This window comes from Bombus fervidus, chromosome 10, assembly GCF_041682495.2.
Source record: "Bombus fervidus isolate BK054 chromosome 10, iyBomFerv1, whole genome shotgun sequence".
Taxonomy (NCBI): Eukaryota; Metazoa; Arthropoda; class Insecta; order Hymenoptera; family Apidae; genus Bombus; species Bombus fervidus.
Genome location: NC_091526.1, coordinates 9,209,406 through 9,234,200, shown reverse-complemented (window position 1 = coordinate 9,234,200; position 24,795 = coordinate 9,209,406). Strand labels below are relative to the sequence as shown.

General features: G+C 37.7%; 1 protein-coding gene across 11 annotated transcripts in view; it reads left to right on the top strand.

Moving 5' to 3' along the window:
* The window catches only part of 5-ht1 (serotonin receptor), a 158,425-nt gene that overhangs the window by 125,500 nt on the left and 8,130 nt on the right, over positions 1-24,795 (top strand). For all 11 annotated transcript variants that reach the window (XM_072012106.1, XM_072012105.1, XM_072012100.1 and 8 more), the window contains one exon: positions 7-140. In XM_072012106.1, coding sequence (XP_071868207.1) covers positions 7-140 — 134 coding nt within the window. The remainder of the gene's footprint in view (positions 1-6; positions 141-24,795) is intronic.

The following is a 24,795-nucleotide window of genomic DNA, read 5'->3' as shown; positions in this document are numbered from 1 at the left end:
TTCCAGGGAACCTGTTTGTGATAGCAGCGATCCTGCTCGAGCGAAATCTACAGTCAGTGGCGAATTATTTGATCGTCAGTTTGGCTGTCGCTGATCTTATGGTCGCTTGCCTGGTCATGCCCCTTGGAGCAGTTTACGAGGTATCAAAGTGTTGGATTTTTACCTGTTCATAAGTAAACCGCGGATGTGTGAACTCATATTGTTGTAAATACGAGTGAAAAAATAGAACCCGAGCAGTAATTTGTGTCATTCGTTAAATATTGCAAAGGATGTTATATTTTTATTATATGTATTTTTGCAGCACGAAATTTCCCAAAAATATATAAAATACATCCGCAGTCTATTTATAATTTATAACTGTAATATTTATAATAGAAAACAATCCCATTGCGGGAAAAACTCGCTGGTGACGATTTATGAACGATGCTTAATGTTAACTTGTTGTATTATTAACTTACAAAGTTATTATGAAAGAAGAAAATCTGAATCGACCGATCTTTAAATTCCATGGTAATTTAGCGTATTGCAAGAAAAACTGAACGAGTCCAAAAATCCAAAATTTCTCGTATTATACCGTTCGTGTGGTGAGTAGAATTTAATTTTAATTTCAACGTTGATGAACGGTTTTCGCCGAAAAGGGAGAAGGACGAGGCAACTCGGCTCGTTAATTTCTTCTCTGGTGGCTAAAATTTTTCAGAAATTCATTCGAAAATTCGGTTACCGCGTATCTTGTCAAGTTACGGGTAATTTAACGCATTCATTCTACAAATACGTACAGTGGCTCGGAAAAATATTTGAACTCTTAACATATGTGTTATACGAGTATAAAACATTTTGAAATTTTATTACCACCGTAATAAGACAAGACTGTCCGCATTATAAACTCTAACTCAATTTCTAATCTCTATATACATTTTCAAATTGGCTCCTTTAACCAATATGATCATGATAATCGTGTTTCATTACAGCGCTAATAGAATTTCAAATTGTTTCGTATAAGACACATAATATATATAAGAGGTTTCTTCAAGTATTCGCATACTTCCCTAGGCAATTCCGTAGCAAATGTAGATCGATCATAAGGTTTCTTGCCTCTAAGTTTTACGACGGACCGTATTCGTTCAAAGCCAGCTATCGAAGATCGTTTGCAGTTAGTGGCTTTGCCCGTTCGATACAATTTGCGCCGGATTAAATTCCATGATTTAACAGAGAGTTAACCAAGTAGTTGGCCGAACTCTCGTCGTCTCGAAGAAGTACTCATCTTGTGCACTGGTAATAGACCAATTCAACTTTAATTGGGAAATTTAAAAAAGGATAAGAAAATAAATGGAAGAATGGACCAAGTTAATAGGAAGTTTTGGGAAAATTCGTCATTCTGAGAAAATAATCGCGGAACTCACTAGCACTGTTTTCAACGATGAACGAGATTCAATTTCAATTTCATTCGTTTCCTCTTCCAGAGGAGCAGCAGGATTGTTTCGGTTTAATGTATTCCAATGGATTTACGAAATCTTAGAAGACTCGAGAGCTCCTGCAACTTGCAGACGATGATGTATAATTAAAACGGACTCCCCATTATGTAAGAAACTCGTTACGCCCGTCGTTCTATGAAAATTAATTACCGTTTTGAAGTTGTTAAGACGATTACCAGGCAACTTACACAATCGTTTACACCGGTCTCGAATAGTTGCCTCGTCGTTTCTATTGTCCCGAATCTCGCGTGATATGATTGAAGTTGCTTCGAAATCCTTGCATCGTGCAACTTGTTGTTCCGAAACCTATGAATCCAGAAAATAGGGAAATCGATTCTTTCGGCCTGTGCTGCGGAAATTGAAGAATCTAAAAAATGAAAAAATTAATTATTCTTTCTGTCAACACGGTACTGTATTTAAATAACATTTATGGGAAAATAACATTCTGTAGCTAGTTGTTCGCTGAAGGGGATTTACGTGGGTCGTCGTTAAAGCTTTACTTTGACTTCTCGGATTTGTGACACAATATCTGAAATTTATGAATGTTCCAATCATTTATTTACCTCCATTCTGACCCGGCTCGTTGAACAGAGTACAGTTAAAGATTCTTAAGAATATAGAGAGAACCAAGACTTGAATAATAAAAAGTGGGGAATAATGGGATCTGGAAATGCAAAAATGTAGGGAAGTTAATACCAAGGGAACGAACATTTTAGGGATTTGGAACTTGGGAAAGTAGAATAATTGGTTCTTTCTATCGGTATTACTTGATAATGAATATTTCAGGGATTCAGAAGCCAAATTGAAAATCTCGTCTCATCATACTATAGGAGCTCACTACAGAACATTTAATCTAAATTAAACTGCAGCACCGAAGCAATTTAAGGACTTCGATCATCCAATTAATTATAAAACCGCGAAATTAGTCGCTTCTAGAATAAAGTTTCAAAAATATCAATGAAATTATTGTATTAACAAAGTCAAGATTAGAATAGATTAGAATAAGAGGAAAAAATCAGTGATCGAAGATTATAATCTTGTAGCTCTGCTGTTGTCGACATATTTCTACGAGAACAGAATAATACTGCGCTCTGATTTCAATAAATTCACGCCACATAGGAGCTCCGGAGTCTTCGTTTTATTTTCTTTTCGCAACTTCATCGTACCCGAGGGTCTCCCAATTCGAGCGTTCTGCAAGCAGAGTATCCAAGCGCACGACTCTGCAAGGAGTTGCGAATGTATCTGCGCTATCTGCGTAACGCGTTCTGTATGTTACGAGATCACCGCTGGAGTTGAAGATCTTTACATTGTGGTTTCAATGCGTTTACTAAAAATGGACGATTTTTAACCGACAAATAGTAAGGAATGCAGAAGCTGTGCGTATGTATAGAAATTCGATAAGAATTCACGATATATTGCGAATTTATCACTACTAAATACAGAAATTAACTTGGTGCTGCTTTCAGATGAATTTATTTATTTATTTATCAGCTTTTAGATTAATTCATCGAAATCATAAGAGTCTGTTTCTTCTATTATTGAAATCTTAAGAAATTGTTTCTTGTTTCTTAATTCACTGGAATCATAGGAGGATACATGAGAGAAGTTTCTTCATCTAGTAGCTATTAATTACACAGACTAATTAATTCGTCAAACTAACAAACTGGTATTTAATATCTAAACACCGATTACCATTTTATACCTTTGCATTTAAGCAGGTGTTTTATAAAACATTTTTCGTATGTAAATTCTACGAAATCCATCTAAGTGTAGAACACAATCTAGCTAAAGTAGGCGTCTACGTTTATCCATCAAAGGAGAGATATATCAGAGGAATTCCAGGGCCTGTAATCCTCCGAAGTGAAGGTGCTCGATCTCAATCTTCGAGCAATTCCTCATTCCGTAATGCACGTGACGGATATACAGCTTCCTAGCTAGACGTCGCAATGAGCAGCTTCTTATTAGCCAAAGAAACTTCTCTACGTTATATTGTCTTAGAAATTATAGACCGCGTTCAACGCTTTCGAGATGATTTACATACGGCTTCTTGACTGTTACTGCCATTCCAATGTTAAGTTAGGTTCCCGCTTAGTTAGGCGGTTACTGAAATTCACGTTCTTCTTACCGACAAACAGCGCCTTTAATGTGTTTCACCATTCTGACGTGTAGACTTGCCTCTACTCTAAGCTTACGTGCACGCAGGCAAACCGTGATAGCGATTCTCTGCTCTAAACTCGTTTAAAACCGTGCAGCTACTCAAACAAAAAAACGTGCGCTGCTGTCCGAAAGCGTCTGAACACTTGGTTATTCTTGGCAGGGTGTAATTTAATTACAGAGGTACAAATTATACATTGACCAATGAATTACGCAGAAACTGATCAATCCATCGATCGAACTTGATAAAATCGTAAATGGAAACGCAGAGGAAAATGAAAATTACAAATATTATTTTGAACAGTTCGTCTTAAAGTTCGCGATCATTTATATCTATCTTTGTAACAAATAAACTCATGAAAATAAACCCCACATTTGTTGAGATGTTGAATGCTAATTGCGTTCCTCACTAATGAAATTAGGAGAAATTAGTATGTAAAATAGCGTTGATCATGGAGTTTGGATTCTGAGAGGCTCAAATGACAACTACGTTCTACATTTGTTATTTTATATTTTCTAGCTGTTAGTTGCTCATTAATTCATATACTTCACGAGCGTTCATGCGTTGTTGCTGTAAAATATACGTAAAATATGCAGATGCTTACAGACGGTAATGTAGTCGAATGTGAAAAGCAATTCTAGAAAAAATTCGGTCCAATTTGTAACATTGAATCTTTCGAGCTTCCCAATAAATAAAAAGCTCCGTTCTATTCATACGCTTAAATTTTTAAGCTTGAATTTGCACAAAGCAACCAACGCGCAACACAGAACCACTGACACGTCCTTCTCGGAAACATATCGCAGCCTAATCGGAGCTAAAGCAAAGGCCCTCTGGTCACAGACTACATGCCAAGGATTAAATATTTTTGGGGAGCTTTGACAATGTCAGTCGACTCAGTACAAACAAGGCAAGTTGGTCAAAGGTTGAGCGAGCAAGTATTTGTTTCTCGAAAGGTGGGGAAACTGTCTGAACAATTTCCTGTTTCTGCGCTTACCAACCGGATTCTGCAAGCTCCTAATTAGAACAAACTATCTTGCCGAACCCGTGCCTTCCCGCCGTCTTTAAACATTCCCCATTCGATCTTTATTCGCCACCTTTTCTCTAATCGTTCCCTCGTATATTTGCCTTTCCCCTAATCGTATTACTTCAACTGTACGCCACTCTTGATATCATTCGCCGTCTATATAGGTTTACCTTGGTACGTAGCAACAATCAATTCTCTGCTTTTCACCAATTTATCTCAACTGCCTCGCTGCGACGAGGGCAAGAGAATCGTACCGACACATAGACTCGTTCAATTTTCTATTTCTTACTCGCGAGGATACGGCCGCGTTTAAAGTACATGGCGTGGAAACGCAGTCGCCTTTCTTGCTTCCGCCACTTTTCCCCTCTTCTCCTACTTTCTATCCGACGGTTCTCCGTCGCCTTTCCGCTTGATGGCCGCCTCTGCCCTGTGCGGTAATGTAATTGGAAAGCTTGGCCAGTCAAGCTCGGGTGTCGAGCACACAGCGGTTTCCCGTTCTGTTTTTCCCTGTATCAGTGTAAGCCGCGTTTGGTTACACGGCGAATTCCTGATGTCCGCGAATTCCTGATGCGCGTTCCATTGCATTCCTCGAAACGCTAGCTGTTACTCTACTTATCTAGCTCGTTTCGTTTCAATTTTATTAAGGATACCGGCAAAATGTTCCTTGAGAATGTAGTCAAATTGTATTAAATGAATGAAATTGTTGGATTTATTAAGAAGTGTGGTGAACGCCGCAACGTGTCGCAACATATATGCGGTTATACTACTAGTTTTCAAACTTTTGCTTCTACACGTGGTCATTATAATTTTGGTTACAATTTTGTAACTTTTCAAATGGATATTACGATAATATACACATACTGTGCTGTATTAAAATATTCGTTCGTATGGTGCTTTCATTTTACGTTTATATCACTAGCGTCTATATTTTCACTCGTGCAGATCCCCACGGCGATTTTCTCCTACGTTCTTACGTTTTTCGATAAATATCAAGGCAGTATGTAGTGCTCAGGATATAACACTGTACTATGAAGGTTCTAAACGTGTTAGAGAAGTCTGTATACTCCATAATGTGTCGTTAAAATATTTTCTAGTTTGCCACTTTAATTTTATACTACTGGTTTCTACAATTTCGTTCGCGTGTGTTCTCGGCATGTTTTAGCTCCAACTTTATAATTTTTTTAAAAAAGTGTCTCGATAATATTTAGTATTGTATGTAGTATATATATATATGTAGCAAAGAAGAAGATAACATCGTGCTATAAAAGTAGTTAGCTACTTTTAATCATCGTTCGTTCTCCAAGAATAACAAAATTTTCCACCGGAAAGTTTTGTCGTGTATTTAAATTGCAAGACAAAGGCTGCTCGTCGTGGCAATAAAAGCTAAGTTAAAAAACGCTACGCTGAAGGAATATTCGTAGTATAAGAATGCTACGAATTTTCTGTTCGACTTCAGGCAGTTCCATAAATGAACGTGTATCCATAACATTTCGTTCGTTCTGAAATTTAATTTCACAGTTCCAGAACTTATATTGTTTGTGCTCTCGTATCGAATAACTAGTTTGCTGGCCGAGTTTTCGCGACTCAAAAGTTTCATTTTTATCGCCCTGTGCTCGGCCTATCTTCTCAAATTCTTTTCTCTTTTCTCTCGTTGTTAGCCAAATTTACGTTGCTTCCTTCCAATTTCCTTCAATTTCCTTTTACCTCCGTTTCTTTGTCCTTCAGCTCATGCCCCTTTTGTGCTCTCTTTCTCTTTCATTTCGCAGAGCAAGAAAATTTTACCTTCTGCATACAGTATATTTTTTCCATGCTTCCCGATGCCACTTTCCCTCGTTCCGGAATTCTTCTTATAATCTTATTTATCTCTTCCTTTATCACCGAATCGTTTATCTTCTGTATCTGCCGTAATTATCCGTCAGAATTTAAAACGTTATATTTATCCTTTATTTTATTTCGGATCGTATACGTAGGATTTATCAGATTTCTCTCTTCCTTCAATAAACGTTTGATGAAAGGTATCGATGAAGAAAGAATGGAACGAAATTATGGGAGACAAAGCACGGGGTAATCGCGCATCTCATCGGATAATCGATAGAAAATTTCGCGGAATTAATCGGGAATGCGTTCGATTTGGACGGACGATCTAAATTGCCATGTTATTGTAATAACGTTACAAATCGTTGGAATCGCGTTCGCATGACAAAGATTAATTTTATCCTCAGAGATATGAAATAGCAGAGATTTACAAGGGGATTCGCACTATGGCGAAATTTATCGGTTCGGCAGACTGCGAATCTATTTAATTTAGTCATCTGTAACTTTACATTGAAGTATGTTATTCCCTTTCGTTTTGTGCAGCTTTACATTTTAAAATACATATGTCGAATATTCACACGATGACATTTTCAACGAAGAACGATGAACGAATCAAAGGTAATCAATGGACGAAGCAAAGAATGTCACTCGTCAAACATATGATATTTCATCGATGAGATGACATGGAGAAGTCTGGCTGGCACAAATTTAATGGAATATTGAGAATGAATCGGCGCTCGCGTAACTTATTGCTCGTCACGACGAATGTATCATTACGGACAGATTTATCATACATGCAGAGAACCAAAATTTGCAGCAATTTCTATCCATTTCCACTAATTCTCAATTGAAAACCATCAAAATGTATTGTGAAGGCAACGTTCCATTTAGGAAATTCTATGTCACAAAAAGGAAAATACTCGTACACTTGTCGTAGAAAACTTTTATATATTGCGTGTGTCATCTGATACATTTTGAAGTTTCCTCAGCACTGTATTAAAAAATTAGTATATATTAGGTTGTCCGGAAAGTGTCTTTCTTTCGCAAACGTGTTTTTATAACAGCGCACCTTCGTACAGACGTGAAACCAAGTCTGTGAAATGTCACGGTGTTTAATCTCAATAGAGCAAAATGGATCGTATGTAATTCGACAAAATAATATGAAACAAAAAAACGTTATGCGTCTATTATTTCCTCATGAAACGAAAGAAACTTTTTGGGCAACCTAATAACACGAATAATAGTCTTAAACGTATAATTGGTGCCAAAGATGGATTGAATAGATATGATTTATAATATAATTAATAATTAACTTGTTGAATGCTTTGATGATTGTTGTAAAATATCTTCTAACTTCTATATACATTTTCTGATTCGTTCCAACCCTCACCAATATCATCGTGGTATTGGTTTCTCTTTGCAAAACGATCTCGATTCTAAAGAAATTGCAAAACGTTTTCTACAAGACGCATAATATATTCGTAACATATTCCTGTAAGTGCCCGGATATCTTTACGTTAATTTACGTAAAAATCGAAGACGTTAATGTATCTGCAGACAGAAGCTATCCATCGAAAAAATTGAAGCGGAACGAACGCGCAGAATTAGACGAAGTAAAAAGGGTCGAAAGAAAACGAAGAACTGCTGAGAAACATTGCTATGCTTCTCAAGGTAAATGCACTTATTTGAAAGCTCGTGATATTGCGAGCTGCTCTTAGTGTGTTCCAAGGGTACGATGTTCATGCTGAGGAGCAAGCTTAGCCCCATGTAAAGAATCTGTGTCTGTGTCTTGAGAACGTGGCAAGCTTATTTGTCGCGACTCGTCTCGTCTACAATTTTCCTTCGCTATTTCCTTTCCCATTTCGCGTCGACTCCGTGTATCGGATGATCCAACGAAGCTTGGCTGTATCCTTCGCCGCGGCTCCCTCCATTTCGAACGGTATTAATACACTGATTGGAATTGCTGGTCTTTCCATCCGCGAAGATGGGAGCTTGGATTAACCTTACCTTCTTCCATTTCAAGAACTGAGAATTATATTGTGAATCAGCGCACTGCTACTTTTTATAAAATAGTTATGATATACTGTCTTTATAATTACAGTTTAATTTCATTCTAGCATTTACGTACTAATTAATTAGGTCCAATATATATTCGTGTAATATGGTGGAACTTGCGTACAAAATTGCCTAGAAAAATTTGATAATACGAAATGCAGACGTATGAAGTGTAAGAGAAAAACGCTTCGTTGCGAAATAAGGGTACGGGTCAATTAAAAAATTAGTTAGGTTTCTCCAACTCGTGAGAGGATTTCGTTACAGAGAATAGAGTTGTTAATTAATCTAAAATAAAAAAGTTAACACACTTGCGTGTGCAAATTCAAATTCTCAAAATCTTGACCCGCACAGCTATGATCTTCAATTCACCATTTAGTCTTCTAACATGAAAAGCAAGAAAGATTCTAAGTGGAGGGAGGGCTCTATATATTTGATCGTCTTAACATATTCTTCGAACGACAATTCATCAACGACGTACATCTGATGTAACCATGATCTAACATTCTCATCTCAAGTATGAAGTTCTGTGACTACAAAGTCTATTGCGAATTAAATGGTTCTTGTTTTGTAAATGTGTATAGGTTTCCACGCTTTGTCGGCTAGAGTAGATATTAAATTCAATGCAAAGTCAAAAAGCATTCCCCGCGATACTACAGGAACGTTTACTTCCAGCATCTTCACCTTCCTGCACGAAGCTGTTCCATTTGTTTGTCGAAGAGTTTAACTCCCTTTGGTGGGCGTGCCAGTGCACACATTGTGCCAGCATTTCCACTGAAGTATGCTTCTGCGCATAAAAGTAGCTGGAATGACTGCTTTTCTTTCCCCTCTTTCTTTTCTCTTTACCTTCTTTTTTTTTTTTATAATCCTTTTTATTTTATGGTCTCCTTCTTATGATTATTTCGGAGCGTGGTGCTTGTGAAATTTAAAGGTGCATTCGTGGCCCCGTTGTCTCGTTTTTCCACGCCTCGATCAGAACTGCCGAGAAATAGACTCCGAGACTCGAGATAGTTGTCTTTAAATTGCAACACGGAGATCGACCCGTTCCTCGGTAATGATCCCGTTGTGGCGTCATTATCCGGAGAAACGCGTTTCGCGTGTTATTCGCGAATTATCGATACGTGACTGTCATCGCCGACTGTGTTTTAACCGTTGAGAATTCGTGGCCAGCCCGGTTTTCATCGATGAAAGGTCGCGACAGATGTACGATAATAAAATACAAATTCTATCGAAATTTCTAGATGATTTAATATTGCGAACGATTAATATCGCGAACAATTCTATTATTTTCGATCAGATACCTGACATCTATATAATTCTCAGTCAAAATTTCCAAATTTCCGGATTGTCTGAAATTGTGATAAATTATGGCCCTGTGTTATCAAAAAGATGCTTGGAAATGCTACAATTTCACTGTTTTATGAAACTCATATTTGCTTTTGTTCGGCGCGAAATTAAATTCTTCATAACTTGAGAAATGAGACTCAGACAATATTTTTGTGCATGAAATTTCCTCATTATCTTGATGTGTAAAATCATATAGAAATATCGCTCGCTTTTCTTAGCATATTGTATGGTTTCTTAGGAGAAGAATAAAAAAAAAAAATGGTTCCGAACCTTTACGTAATAAGAAATATTATTTGACGTCATTTTTTCCATTTACTATTTGAAATCTTTAAACGGAAGAAGCTCCAGTCTCTTTTAGAATATTTCTCCCTTTCGCAGATATTTTCCAATTTGGTCACTAATTACTCACCTCCTATTTAATGAATTTTTAATTTAGCTGAAATTCCTATCAAAGGAGAGTCACAGATAGCGCCGTGCTTCGACCAATGATTCACGAGTCTTTCAAATATTAAATTCAGCCGATCGAGTGAATCGGTTTAACGAACGATACAGAACTGTACATAACGTGGCACGCTGCTATTTGACGTTAACAAACAAATACGCAAACGGCAGCGAAATGATAAATTCAAAATCAAGCAGAACGAAATACACCATGTGTTCGACCTGTCGACTTACATTTCGTCTTCAGAATATAGAGACGATGATCTCTTCCTACTTGCAAGATTTTCAAACGAGTTATTCGCACTGTCTCGTTATGTATGAATTGCGTTTGATAGAGTTTGATTCGATGATGGAATTTCGAATAACGGTAGACACGTACAGTGTCTGGAAAAATTCATTCCATCAGGATTCGCGATGGTGATGCCCCTTGAGAGTTAATAAACGCTCATGCGAGAAGTTACCATTGAAATATTTACGAGACAACCATATTTTCGCGGTGAAACATGATTCGTTGGGTTCTACTTTACTCGAACGATCTGTAAGAAAGTTGCTTTTTCCTAATACGATATTTAAAAATGTTGGTAAGAATTATTTTTCAGAATTTAAGAATTACTCTTCCTTGGTTTATAATTGCGTGCAGAGTTATACAAAATTGTAGAAAATTAAGTAGATGATCTACGAAAATAATAGAAAAATAATACATACCTTTGAGACAACTAAGAAGGCGCGCTCGTGAAGTCGGCGACAAAACTAAGACGGACGCGTTTTGGATTATCGTCATGTTTACGAGGATTTTAAAACGAGGCTGTCTAATAGGTTTACCTTGACGAGGTCGCCGTAAAGCTTCGTGAAACGCGGTTAAACCCACGGGATCCTTTCAACGCGAAATCGTCATAAGAACTCTTTACGTTAGCCATCACGAGAAAGCTCCAGCTAGTACGAAAATATTATCCAGCCTTCTTGTCACATAAACGACCGAGACATAATCTCGAAGAAGAGGATATCGATCCAACAGTGCATCTGCTTCGTGGAATTTTCAAACTCGTAATTGAAGTATTAAAATCCAACGGGACGTTCGAATCAAATTCCAAATTTTCCGTCAATTTGAGAAGTTTGATACGATGATCTTGCAATAAAAAGCAGAGAATTTTCCAAGTAAAACGGTGTACACACGTTGAAGTAGAACATCAAAGAAGCGGTTTAACGGACGTTGTCAGAGGAGCTAGAATTTATCTAAATGGCGATAAAACGTGGAAGCTGATTGTTAGCGTTGTGAAAGGGACAGAACGTGCAATCGTTGGAATCTTCTGTATCGTAAAAATCCAACGAAGACGATGGAAGATATCGTCAACTGTAAATGCTCTTGGATCCTCTTGAATGTGGACACGTCGAACTACGGAGTATTTGTCGAGAGCTCCCAAAGAATGGGAAACTTATCCTAGGGGAACGACGCGACAGGTCGCGTTCGAAATTCACGGCTGAAGTTGAAAGTTCGAAGTCTCGAGGTGGTGAAAATTTTGCCAACGTGTTTCTCGAATACGCTATGAGAGCTCTCTATCAGTGATAGCAACATCTTTGTCGTGTTAGAGCACATGTAGATGATGTAGGTGAATTTGCAGATTGTGGAAATTACGACTACTCGTTGATCATGGGTTTATGAGTCATTCGTCTGTAGATTTTATTTTCTATGAGACGATACAGAACGTGTGCAAGTGATCTATCGATTTTGTTAGCGAGGAATATTAGTATTTAACTCGGATAAAAGCAGTATTTTCTTGAAACATTCTTCTTTTTTTCTTTTCTTTTTTTATTTTTCTTTTTTTTTTTTTTTGAAATATTCTCAATTTTTAGTATTCATCTTCTCATCTAACCTCAATCGTGTTAGCGAGAGTTTGAAATTTTGGATAAAGGAAGATTTGCTTTATCATTTGTGTTGAAATGGTCACCACTTCTAAGAAAACTCTACACCTGGTCTTTTTAGTTTTCTCAAGCACTAAAGCCATCGACAGCGTATAGACAGAAGACTGGGACGAAGGCAGGCCATAAACCGTAGACGGGTGACGATGGGTTCAGGGCTTTTAGTCATAGGGTAACACTGTTAGCGTGCGTATCTGGACCAGCTCAAATTATATTCCTATTTGTATTTACACTTCTGTATTAAAATATATTTTCTACCTTACAATTTATCCACGAACTAGCTTGTTCATACATCTAATAATCTCAACAATTTGTATAATCGTAGCTACCGTTCGTCGATGAATTTCATTCCTTGTACAATAAAACTGTACGAAACGACGTGCATGGAAATGATCTTGATTCTAATGCATTGATTTTAATGATAAAGAACACTCGCGCTTCAAACGCGCTGAAGGTGCCATTTTCTTCAAGTGTGTTCTTCTTTTAAAAGCCGTTTTTCTTTACAAGCTACGAATTCCTCTCAACTTGTAGCATTTATCACCGTCACCGAGATTTTTAGATATTAAAGTGAAAGAGTATTTTCTGTTATTCGTGAACATGCGAACGAGGATGCAATATCGTCGACTTCTTCTGGTCGGATAGCAACGCGATCAATGAGAAATCACGCGCGCAGCGTCAAGGGAAACCGTAACGAGTCGAGAGAAAATAAAATCGGGACAACTGGTTCGACGGGAGAAAGGTTTATGTACACATGGAAAGAGAATGGCCGACTTGGAGCAAGAAAAGCAAGCGAACGTTCCACGTGTGCGAAAAGCTTTCAAAGGATCCGACGCTTATCCGTGAATCCAGCTGGAAACCATAGAGGGATGCAATTGAAATTGAAGGTCCTGTGCAGTCTTCGAAGGTTTCGATACAGATGCACGTGAAACTTTTACATTCGAATCAAGGACGCTCCGACTAAGGGAATGCGAATCATATGGGCTGGCAGCTAAGGAAATGCAGATTTTGTCGATACCGACTAATTCGCATTCCTTAATTGCGAAACCATTGAAATGTACATAAAATACATAAAGACGTACGAAGATACGTAAAGATTCGTAATACGTCGAGTATATTCGTCGAGCATTTGCTAGCGTTTGATCCCTTGTATTCTACCAGAAATTTCTTCTTTTGTCTTGTGTCACATATTACTTTCGATATAATCGGCTGACGAATTCTTCGAAGAAAAGATCGCAAACGGTCCGACTCTGAGTTGGATGAAACACTGTAGCTTAAAGGACAGCGAAAAATAGTAGATTGTAGATAATAATTAATATAGATGTCATGAAAGCTATCTTGAACTAATAATAAAGAGTGTTAAAAATGATGGATAATAGTAGACAATAATGGAAGATAATGAATAAATGGCTGCTGAAATATCTTTATGATTTCAGCGAATGTATTCTTGCATCAAGTGTTTTGTAGTTTCAATGTACATCTTCATTCGTTTCGAATTTTATAAATATATTCACGACAGTTGTATCTCGTTATAACGGTAATAAAATTTCACTACGTTTCTTATAACCAAATGGCGAACTTTTATGGGAAATTCAAAGCTAGAAAAATGCACAGAATGCAAATAATATGAAAAACGTAGCTGCCGTTTATAATATTTCACTGGTAAGTAAAAAATTTCTATCTCGGTTCCACATTTTTGATTCTTTCATGAAAATTTGCATAAATATCTGTCTACTAATAACGCATGATGCATTGACAGCAGATTTTTATAAATGGCCAAATACTTCTGCCAAGCATTGTACTTTCGAACTATTACCACGCTATCGTTTTATTATTAATGCTGACGCATATTTTCAAAAATCGAACGATGCCAGTAAAAAAGTAGACACGCGTGACTTATCGTTCCTCCTTTTCGTTCTACCCGATTTCCTTTTTGCGCGGAGTAAGCAAGCGAGAGGTGAATGCGCGAATTCTTATAAATAGTCGTGGAAGCCCGATTTATTTTTCTCCTCCGAACACGACAAAGCACCATGGCCTCTCCTTACTTATTTTTCAACCAAGCCACCCTTTATCTACCCGTCTTGACGTTTCTATTCTCGATGCATCCTTCGTCCCATCCCGGAACGTCTGCTTATTGAAAGGTTCTCGTACCGATTGCATGACATCCTTCCGCTTCGTCGCGTGTCATATTTCTTTCCTACATGCAACTGGAAGACACGCTTGACCGTTCGCCGCTTCTCCTGGAAAATTGCTCGTTTCTATAAAATCGTTTGTCTGGATGCAACGAACCGAGCTTCGATAGGCGGGCCATGGCTGGAACGTGACTGAAATTTTTGTGAAAGTTTCTTCGAGAAGATTGACCTCTTTTTCTGTCCTGAAATTGATCTTCAAATTGAATGGAAGATGGAACTGAGGTGGTGGTGTCTGCATCAAAATTGACATCGGGAAAGATCTGCCAGAATTTCCAAAGGATATTTCGTTAATTTGGAAACCTGGAATCGACATTTCGATCATTTTCATTACGTTTTCTTGGAATTACAGGAATTTCAAGATACCGATCGGTGTATACGTATGTCGAAGTTGTACGTGAAACGTTAAATGCATTTTCGTCGGCACCGTGTTCTACGGATTGATTGCTGATTTCCTAATAATTGCAACAATGAAACACAGTGTTTTCCTGATATATAACCAAACACACATAGCAAGTTCTCAGCCCCTTACGCTATAATAATCCAATAATTTTTCCTCCTAAGAACGACACCTCCAAATAGAAATACCCTTGAAAGAATTTCAAGAAGGTTTCGAAAATACAAAATCGTCTTTCACCTAATTCAATATCGCTCGGAATCGTGTCAGTTGTTACGTGCGTTTAAAGAACTTTTTCGTCGGAAAAATTCGATTCGAACGTTTCTCGAATTTCGCGAAGCGTAGCTGATACCCGTGTCCTCTCGGTAAAATTGTTAGGAAAGCTTAATCGCCGAATTGAATCGTTCTTCGGAACTTTATTTCGACCAAAAACTGACTTTCTGAGTCGTCGATTCCATCCGGATGGATTGATCCAATTTTTAAGTTATCTCGCTATTGCGTGCGATAGACGAGGAACTTTCATTGGCAGTCAGCCTCGGGGCGGAAGTAGAAGATTATTGATCGAAGTTGAGCGAAGAAATGTGCTTCAGAGGAGCTGGTTCATCGGCTGATTGCACGCATGTACAAAGTATCACGGGGAGGAAGGGGCAAAAGGGCAAACGAAGCTCGCGATAAAATAAAGCTTAAGTAGTATTTACCGCGACATCCTGCGTTTATTCAATAACTGCCGGTCTCTTGATACTTTGTACTTAAAACAATTACGCGAGAAGCGACACCCTAAAGCTTTACCGAGTCTGAGAAAATTATTTACTCGTTGATAATTTAATCGTATTCTAAATTGAGTGCATTGTAAACAAGCCGTAAGAGCGATAAAGGGGTGCGAAAGGGCAACTGAGGGGTTGAATCAACGATACAACCAGACGCTTTAATCACTCTTGTATGTCATTTTAACGAACGATAAAAAAAAGCACTACGTGTATATTTGAAAATATTATTTTTCGTCCTTTGCTTCGCTCGAAAGTGAGGAAAATTAAGAACTTGGACTTGCACGATAGAATTATCAGCGGAGTCTATGGATGTTGCATTTTTCAGGAGAAGAAAAATAATCATTTTATTTATCTCTGTGGAGCGGGAAAGAATTTCGCCGTTTCAAAGGTTGCGTTCAACGGTTTTGTTAAACGTGTCCTAAATGCGACTGCATTCTGCTACTTCCGGTTTTCTTCACTCGAAAGAATCGCCCGATGCGCATGGTAAAAAGGACGCAGTTTCTTTCTATAGCGTCCTCCGTATCTCGGGATGCCTGTGTACCGTTCGTTATTGTTCAGCCGTTCCATTTCTGCTGATCTCGGCCCCGAATATATATGTATATACACTCTTATTCCGTCTCTCTCCACTGCATCGCATTTTTCTCAATTATTTTCTCCTCGTTTTCAAAACGTTTTGCGACCGTTCGGGAACGTATTGTAAAACAAACGTCGTTGAGTTTTTCGTCCAGGAATTAACATTTTTATTTGATAAAAATAAAGTGATCAATTAGTTTTTTTTCCTGGCACAGATATAATGATTTACAAAGGTATTTCAACAGTTATTACAGAAAACTTTTATCAAAATATTGTACGTATTGTATAAAGAATTTTGCAATTTTATTAGCACCGTATCGAGACACGGCTGTTCCAACTATTAGGTTGTCCGAAAAGTTTCTTTCGTTTTATGAGGAAATAATAGACACACAACGTTTTTTGTTTTATATTATTTTGTCGAATTACGTACGATCCATTTTGTTTCGTTGAGGTAAACACCGTGATATTTCACAGACTTGGTTTCACGCTTGTACGAAGGTGCACTGTTGTAAAAAACACGTTTGCGAAAGAAAAACACTTTCCGGACAACCTAATATATTGGTCAAATTTCAAAGTAATCTGATTATGTGTGTAGAAGTTACGAAACATTTACTGTAATCCTGTATTTGGCAAAATATTGATATACGCCACGAATAGCTCAATTAAATAAATAGAAAGTCGCAGTAATTATTTCGGTTCGTTAACGTAATGGATAATTGACTGTTTAAATATTTTTGTCATCTCTGGAAAATGTATGTTTGCATTAAATATCTCGTGCTTTCGAAATTTTAAAATTCTTCGTATAACACGCATAACAATATATATTTATGATAGGTTTCTACAAGTGTTCGAGTGTATTCGTGAGCATTTATAGATTCTCCAGAAACGTCGATAGATTTTCTAGAACAAATTGTTCAGCAGAAGAGGAGGAGAAAAATGTGGAAAGGCGAAGCGCGATAGGAGTCACTGGCAAAGACAAAAGTCGATTGGCTTTCGGAGCTAGATTCCAATACCATGAATGGACTTTTAAGCAGGCGTGCGTCACTCTTTCCTATATATCTTCTCCTCTCTTATCAGTCGAGCTCTTCCTTCCTTCCAATCTTTTGCCTCTTGTCTTGGGGATTCTTTGAACCGACCTCGCTCTGATTTCACGCGAAATTCGCCAGAATAACAGAAAAAACGCTAATTGCTGCAAGGAAGCCTTTCGTTCGAAGGTTGACTGTTAAGGCTTCCTGGAAATTTGTAATACCGGGTATTTTAGCAATAAGCAAAACTTATTTCTTAACGTCAAATGTGTTTCTTCAAACGTTCATAAAATTTAACATTCGTGGAACTTTATCAATTCTAAAAGATTTGCATCTTCGCGCATAACAAATTATCTTTATTCTCAATCATGTCGTATTAAAATTCTTCCATTTAATCATGAACTGACATAAAAGTGAGAAAATCGACAAAAATATATTATCACGTTTTTCTCCTGATCTTCATATTAAAAATCCAACAATTGAAAAGTACAAAGTTTAAGAGTTGCTTAAAGCATAAAGATTCAGGAAGTCTAAATAGTTCAAAATGCTCGCGTAATCGTGAACATCAGCTAGATATTCGGCATTTTCCTTCACTATGAAATGCATGCGTCCAAAGCAAATAAATATTCAACTCTTAAAACCGGTTCAAAAGACTAAAATATTCTCATACGTATCATAAACTTTAGAATGTTTTATTCCAAAGATTCCGCCTTTCAAAACAATTTTCGAAACAATACTCGTATTTTTTGGAAATTTAATGACTCTCTGTCAGACAGTCTGTAACAACGTCTTTACGGCCGACAGTTAAGGTAAAGGGATGCTGGTTAGTAAAAATAGAAAGTGACGACTCTCGACAAAGGATGGAGGTTTTTTGCAAGGTGTGTAGCTGAATTTTTCAAGGAGCGAAGCAAAGGACGATATTCCGTCGAGTGGTTCTTCAGGGACGTGGAAAAATGTTCTCACATGAATTGTATCCTTTGTGAAGTGCCATTAATTTCCCACCCTGGTCATCTCCCTTGGTAACTTTCAGTTCTATACCCTGCCTCATTTAACCGGCAGTTCTCGATTCAACGAGCCTGGCCTGATTTCGTTTATCCGAGATAACCGGCATCCCCGAATGTAAGTGGAAATTGAGTTCGCCTGAGTCATTTCACCTAATACTTAAGGCCTTATTTCGATGTCGTTTTCCTCGTCTACATTTAGGTTCCGTCCCTTCAGGGTTCCATATTAATTATTCGGCGGAGCTTGTTTAGGGGCCGTACAAAGGGCCGTAGAGACGAATTTAATACAGGTTTTGTGATTTATTGTTCTCGTAATTGATTAGGGTTCAGAATTTACGGCTTCCTTTACAACATACTCTTGGGTTTCTTGGACAGTGATGAACATTACAAAGGAGTTGAAAGTCTTTAGCTTGTTAATCGAGGATGAGAAGTTGCCAATCTCTTGGATATAATAATTCCTTTATTGAGAAACATTACAAGCGAACTGGAAGTCTTTAACTCGTTAATTGAGGAAGAGAAATTGACAGTCTCTTGCGCCTAATAATTTCTTTAATTGAGAATTATCTATAGTTTTTATCCTTATCAAAAGTAGATTACACCAACTACAAATGTATTTCGCGAGAACTAAAATCGACATAAATAAAACTCGTTGCTCACTGTTGAATTTTTATTTCGTGATCGTAGAAACCTTTACCCAAGTTATAACTCGATTATCATTTGCAATATATTTAGGAATAATAATCGATTTAATAAATTGAAACGTAGATAAAAAGATGATGACTACGAACGTGACTTTTTAAAATTTATCCGAAGGATTATGCGTGAAAATATGTGAGTCATCTATTATGTGAAATATTCAATAGATACATGTATGTGATGCAAATATGTGTATAATGAAGTTGAAAAATTTAAAAACAAGCGCCGTCGATGAATACTGAATCGTATTCGTTCGACTCCGTTTATCTATTATCGATAAGCATTCGACTGACAATTGCTTCACTGTAAGACAATATTCCTCGAATTGGTTCGACTAACAATAGGAAGTTTTCCAAGTGATATATACTAGCGAGTTTTCCAGATGATATATAATATAAGGATCGACGTCAAGGAAGTTTGACACTTCGCTCATTAAATGTTCCATCTGCAACTCGTATTTTGAGCAGTGCATTTCGAACCAGGCGTTATGACAGTTTTGGCACTTGTTGCTCGGAATTGGGGGCATTAATTTCGCTGGATCTCGATTGGAATCGATTTGTCTTCGAGTTACTGCGGCGCCGACCGATTTAGAAAGATCGAACAAATACCTGCCAACGCTGCTTTCAATCACATTCAGTCTGGTCTCGTGTAATTTATTGAAAATTCAATTACATCTTGCGCAAATTTAACAATCAAAATATTTCATTTACAAACTGCTAAGCCGATCATTTCCAGCTTTTTAATTTCATTATATATTTTGTTGTCATATTTTCTCATACTACTTGCTTTCTACTAATTTGTGAGCCTCTAAGCTTCAGGTAGACGCATAAATATATACATAAGACATACAGAATACATAGAAATACATAGAACATAAGTCTATGAAACATACAGGAAAATGTATATAAACGTATAAATATATATAGAATATAAATGTGTAAGTAGAGAAAAATGCCTACAGAGTACAGTACTATTTTATTGTAACTTATACATTAATAAAATTCTTCCAGCAAAAATATTCTCAAAATTCCTAAAAGTAATAGTTGTGCCACAGATGTTTACTTTCAGAAATTTTTTATCTCAACGACGTAGTAAAATTCCACTTCAGCAAAATGTTTCTAACCGCCACTGAACTTTGTTAATCCTTTAACAGTACAATAATATATCAAGAAATTCAGAAGGAACAATTTAAGAAATAATTATATACAAACCTTCTTATCCTCAAAATTCCTTGTATTTCTAGTATCGAACATAAGAAATAAATCCCTTCAACTTTTTATAGTAAAAGATTATTTATAATTATCTTACATATAATAACATTTAAGATATCAAATTTATAACACTTTATTTGACGATGTTAGGTCGGCCGACTCTCTGCCTAGACCGGGCCACACGTCGCGGGCAGGATGACAACCAGATGTCTTCACATCCTTACCGCGTACCCTCAATAGTCTCATGTACCCTCCATAAACCCCAGGCATTTTCTATTTAAGGTCCTTCAAACCGATCAAATATTCTTCACTGAATAGTTTATTGTCTACTACGGGAAGATACGGGAAAGTTGATTTCTCTCGCGTTCAGTATCTTCCGTTAGCGACTTTCTCTCGAGGGCGGCTAAGACCCTTCCTAGTCCACCAGCCGTCTATTATCCAATCAGAAACAATGTCCATTGCCCTCACTTTCCTAGCCAAAATTGTCATCAACAAATCCGATGGTTCTGTGCGCGAGACACACCCATCCTTAGCTTTCCTCCGCCACAGCATCGTCACCGAACGGCACTGATTTTGCATCTTTCGAACGGTCAACACCTTTGACCGGGTTTCCACCTTTAGATCAGTCACCTACTTTACTTATACATACGCACCAGTGTAACTATATTCATTACAAAGTTACTGGAATAAACTGTAACTTATAATTTGTTGTATCAGTGTCATATTCAATTCAACTATCTCTATTATCCTAACCGAAATAGGATCGATGATTTCGCGGCGTTGATTGTCTAATCGTAACGTGAATTTACGACTCCCGTTGATGTGCTTCCTCGCGATCGCGTCTCTCCGCGAGTGAACGAAACAGACGATTTGCTCGAGTCTCTTTCGTGCCACACACTGAGAGAGTCAAGGTACTACACATTCAAAGCAATATAGACGATCACTCCTCGTAATATAATTTGTAATCGTTATAATTATCCATAAATGTAAAAATTTATTACGGTGAATTATTAATACGACCAGAAATTTAATCACACGACGCATTAATCTTCGTTTGGAATGTCTGAAAAGTTGCACCAAAACTGGTTAATTATTAAAAAGCAATCAGAGTAAGCCAAAAATCAATATCGTATTCATACCCACTGACCAAACCATTTCTGCTTTAGAATTTACAGCATCATACAGCATCACCATACAGTATATCGTGTAACACATCCAGGCATCGACCTATGGCAAATATCGAGAGACCCCAAAATCCACGTGACAGTTGATAATTAGAGAAACGTACATAGCCACGATCTCTCGAACCAGAAAAAATTTCGAAAATATCAGAGGCATGGGCGGTCTGCTGGAATACTGATACCGATGCATCGATCCTAATCTCCTTACGAATATGTTGCGCACTGACACGAGCAGATGATTTACGAGACCGGTGCGTTGTGGCAGCCGAGCCAGAGTTTCTATTGTACGCGAACAAACGCTTTCCAACCCGTCTACCGATGCCCAGTCTCGTGATATTCAGATAGTTGTTGTTCAACACATCGGCGAACAACGTTGCGATTACGTTCACGGGTGCGCCGATCGTCTTGCTTCTCCGTGTAATGGATCACGGACGAGAAGAAAAAAAAAAAAGAAGAAAGAAAACATGCACATCCTGAAAATTAAATTCTGTTTCCAGAGAAAATATCTTCCATCGATACGGTACGATACAGCTCCTCCAGACTTTTTTCTTTCCACATACTTGACAAATTCTACTTGTCGACGATTGAATTCGTCGCTTCTCCGCGTTCTTTTTCAACGTGTACATATACGGTAAGGCAAGGTTGTTTCAATTATCTAAACTTTGATGTGTCAAAACCACAAAAACAACTTCGTGTAGATTAACCAACGTTGTTGTGTATTATAAGACGCTGTTAGTTTTTAATACGCTAACGAAAGAGTAAGAAAACATCGTGTACTTTAGATATAGCAAGAGAAAATATCGGAGCCGAGGAAATGATTTGAATAACGCAGAGAACTACGGTCGTCGATGACTGTCGATATAAGTAGATGATATATTTCACTCTATGTATCGCGTTACCGATATCGAGTTTGAAGGTAGATCGCATGAAAATTGTTGGTAACCAAATTTGACAGCTAACAAGGCACATTACTTATCTCGCCTCGAGTATCCTTCTCGATAAAACAATCATGTCTTACTGCAATTTATTTTTAAGTCTATTCGGTTAATCAGACAAGACCAAATAGGTAAGAGGCTGTTATCGATCGATAAGCAGGTTGCGTAATCGAACAACAATTGTAAACGTGTTCCGCGGTGGTTTAAGCCGGAACCAAATTGAATGGAAATTAGAGAGCGGTGGCTTCGTTTCGTTACGTAAATGCTCGAATAGAGGAACAAAGGAAGATGGAAAAAGTGTCGACTTTATCAAACCAAGGAAGCTGTCTTCTGCAACTTTGACAGAAGCGGAAGAAGCTTTGTTTAGAAACACGCTCGGTAAGCGACACCGAGAGCTCTTCAGGGATTCGAAAAATGGGACAACGTATTAAATCAATCGTCGCTCCTATTTTACCACTCGCATCAGCTTTGTTTTTCTTTCCACCTTCTCGTAATTTAGGATTTATGTGCGCGAACGCCTTTGAATAGAAGACTCGCACTCCGGTTTGCTTTCATATCGGACACAATCGCCATTTTTATTACTTTAGAAAATTATTAATAGTTTATTAAACATTATGATAATGAACAACGCCGAATATAAAGACCATGGACGAGGGTCATCCGATATTTGTAATTAACGAGCCACGCATATTTATCGAACCAGTTTTCGATATATTTGCGCTCGAAGAACAATAAAACTCCATCGATACGAGAGGATTTTGATCGACATGGACTACGATAGTTTCGTTCAATTAACTTTCTACGCGTAAGTTTTGATATGTACATTTCCTGCTAGAAGAAGATTAGAAAAATTGTTTCAAAAATATAGCACGAGAAAATGTGCTCCTTTCTTCTTCCTATTAAGATAAGCTTCCTCCTACGTACGAGTTAACGCGCGTACTTTCATTAACATTTAATTAACTGCGTGATTCTTTTAATATGGAAAGTTTCACGAGGGGAAAAAGCGAGAACGGAGGAAGGTTGAGACGACAAATTTTTATTCGTTCTCGTTTATGCGAGGTATAAGAGAGATACACAAGGGAAGGAAAAGAAAGGATCCTCGCTCTTTTCTATCTCAAAGGGTCCTTCATAAAGTACGCTGCTTTTCCTTTTATTTACCTCCTATTCTTTGTTCTCTGCGTCGGCAAAACTCATAACTTCGAGAACTATACATTCAAGCATACGTGTCTTCTAGGAGGAAGAAGGAATTCTCCGAGCACATGTTACGAGCTTACACGAAACATCAGAGAAATGAGCGATCGCTACTAACATAAGCAACATTATGAGTAAATTTTTGCAACTCGCCAGACTTTCAGTACACGTACAGAGTTACTGTCGTCTCATTCCTGAATCAACAAGTAAATATAACTCATAAAACTGCTACATCGATCAACGTGAATAAACAATAAACAAAATTAATCAACTCGCTTTATGCAAAGTACATGTAGTAAATTCCAAACCAATTTAGAATCTTCGTTACACTGCTAACAAACTTGTCGTAAGCAAACTTTCCACAGAAATTAACATATTTATCATAAAATTCATGCAGATAGTCGATTGAACCGAATTGAAATTAGCAAAACTTTGAACCGCTGTAACTTCGAAGATAGTAACTTCCGATCAATGAATGAGCGATTAGCGAAAGCGTGGAAGCTTCAGCTTTAAAATGCTTCCTCATTTATCACGATATAACTTCCGGTTCCGGAGATATCGCCGTGTAAAGACCATGGTAACTTTCAGCCGTTTATTGTCTCTGTCCTTGTCGCCTGCTCGCGCCTTTCTCTCGCGACTCCTCACTGACCTATCACAAGCTCGCGTCAAACGCGCTGGTCAGCGATAGACGCTGACTGGACGGTTTTTTCTACTGTTGCTGGAAACGATATAGGGCGATCGCAAGGTCGTCCGACCTCCTTGCATCGTCTTAAGGGACATAACGACACTATGAACGCTTATATCTCGGAAACCGTTTGAGATATCGGGATGAAACAAAAACGGGATTAAAGGGCATGCGTTTCTCCATCTACTGAGTAGATGTTGATGACAAAATGTTGACTTCCTGTGGGCAATTTTTATGGTCACTGTTGAAGTCTTTCCGGGACTATGAGGATTTGTATCAATTTACTATTATCATTTGACCTATGCGTGGATAATCAAAAGTGTTCTGGTGAATAAATGAGCTGGAGCACTAATATTTAGAAGTTTTGCATGAATTTGGAGTATCAGTAAAAATATCCGAAGAATGAGGATCGGGAATGGTATAGTAAGTAAAAAAATTTTTGAATAGAAATGTATGAATAGGAAATATGAAATAGGATAGAAATGTGGAAGTGTAGAAATATAGAATTAATGTGAAGAATCTGAAGAACGTAAATCGTTTCCGGTTACCAGGTTGCTCGCACTAGATTTATCAAACCGCACGATAACTGAAAGTGCATTTAATCTCATCGTTTCACATTTACAATATCAGCAACAATAAACGCATGAATCGCGTGGGCCATTTTTATCGAAAGCACCGTGACTACACCACCGTAGGTCGTATTTTATGTCGGCCTCTTTGTTAG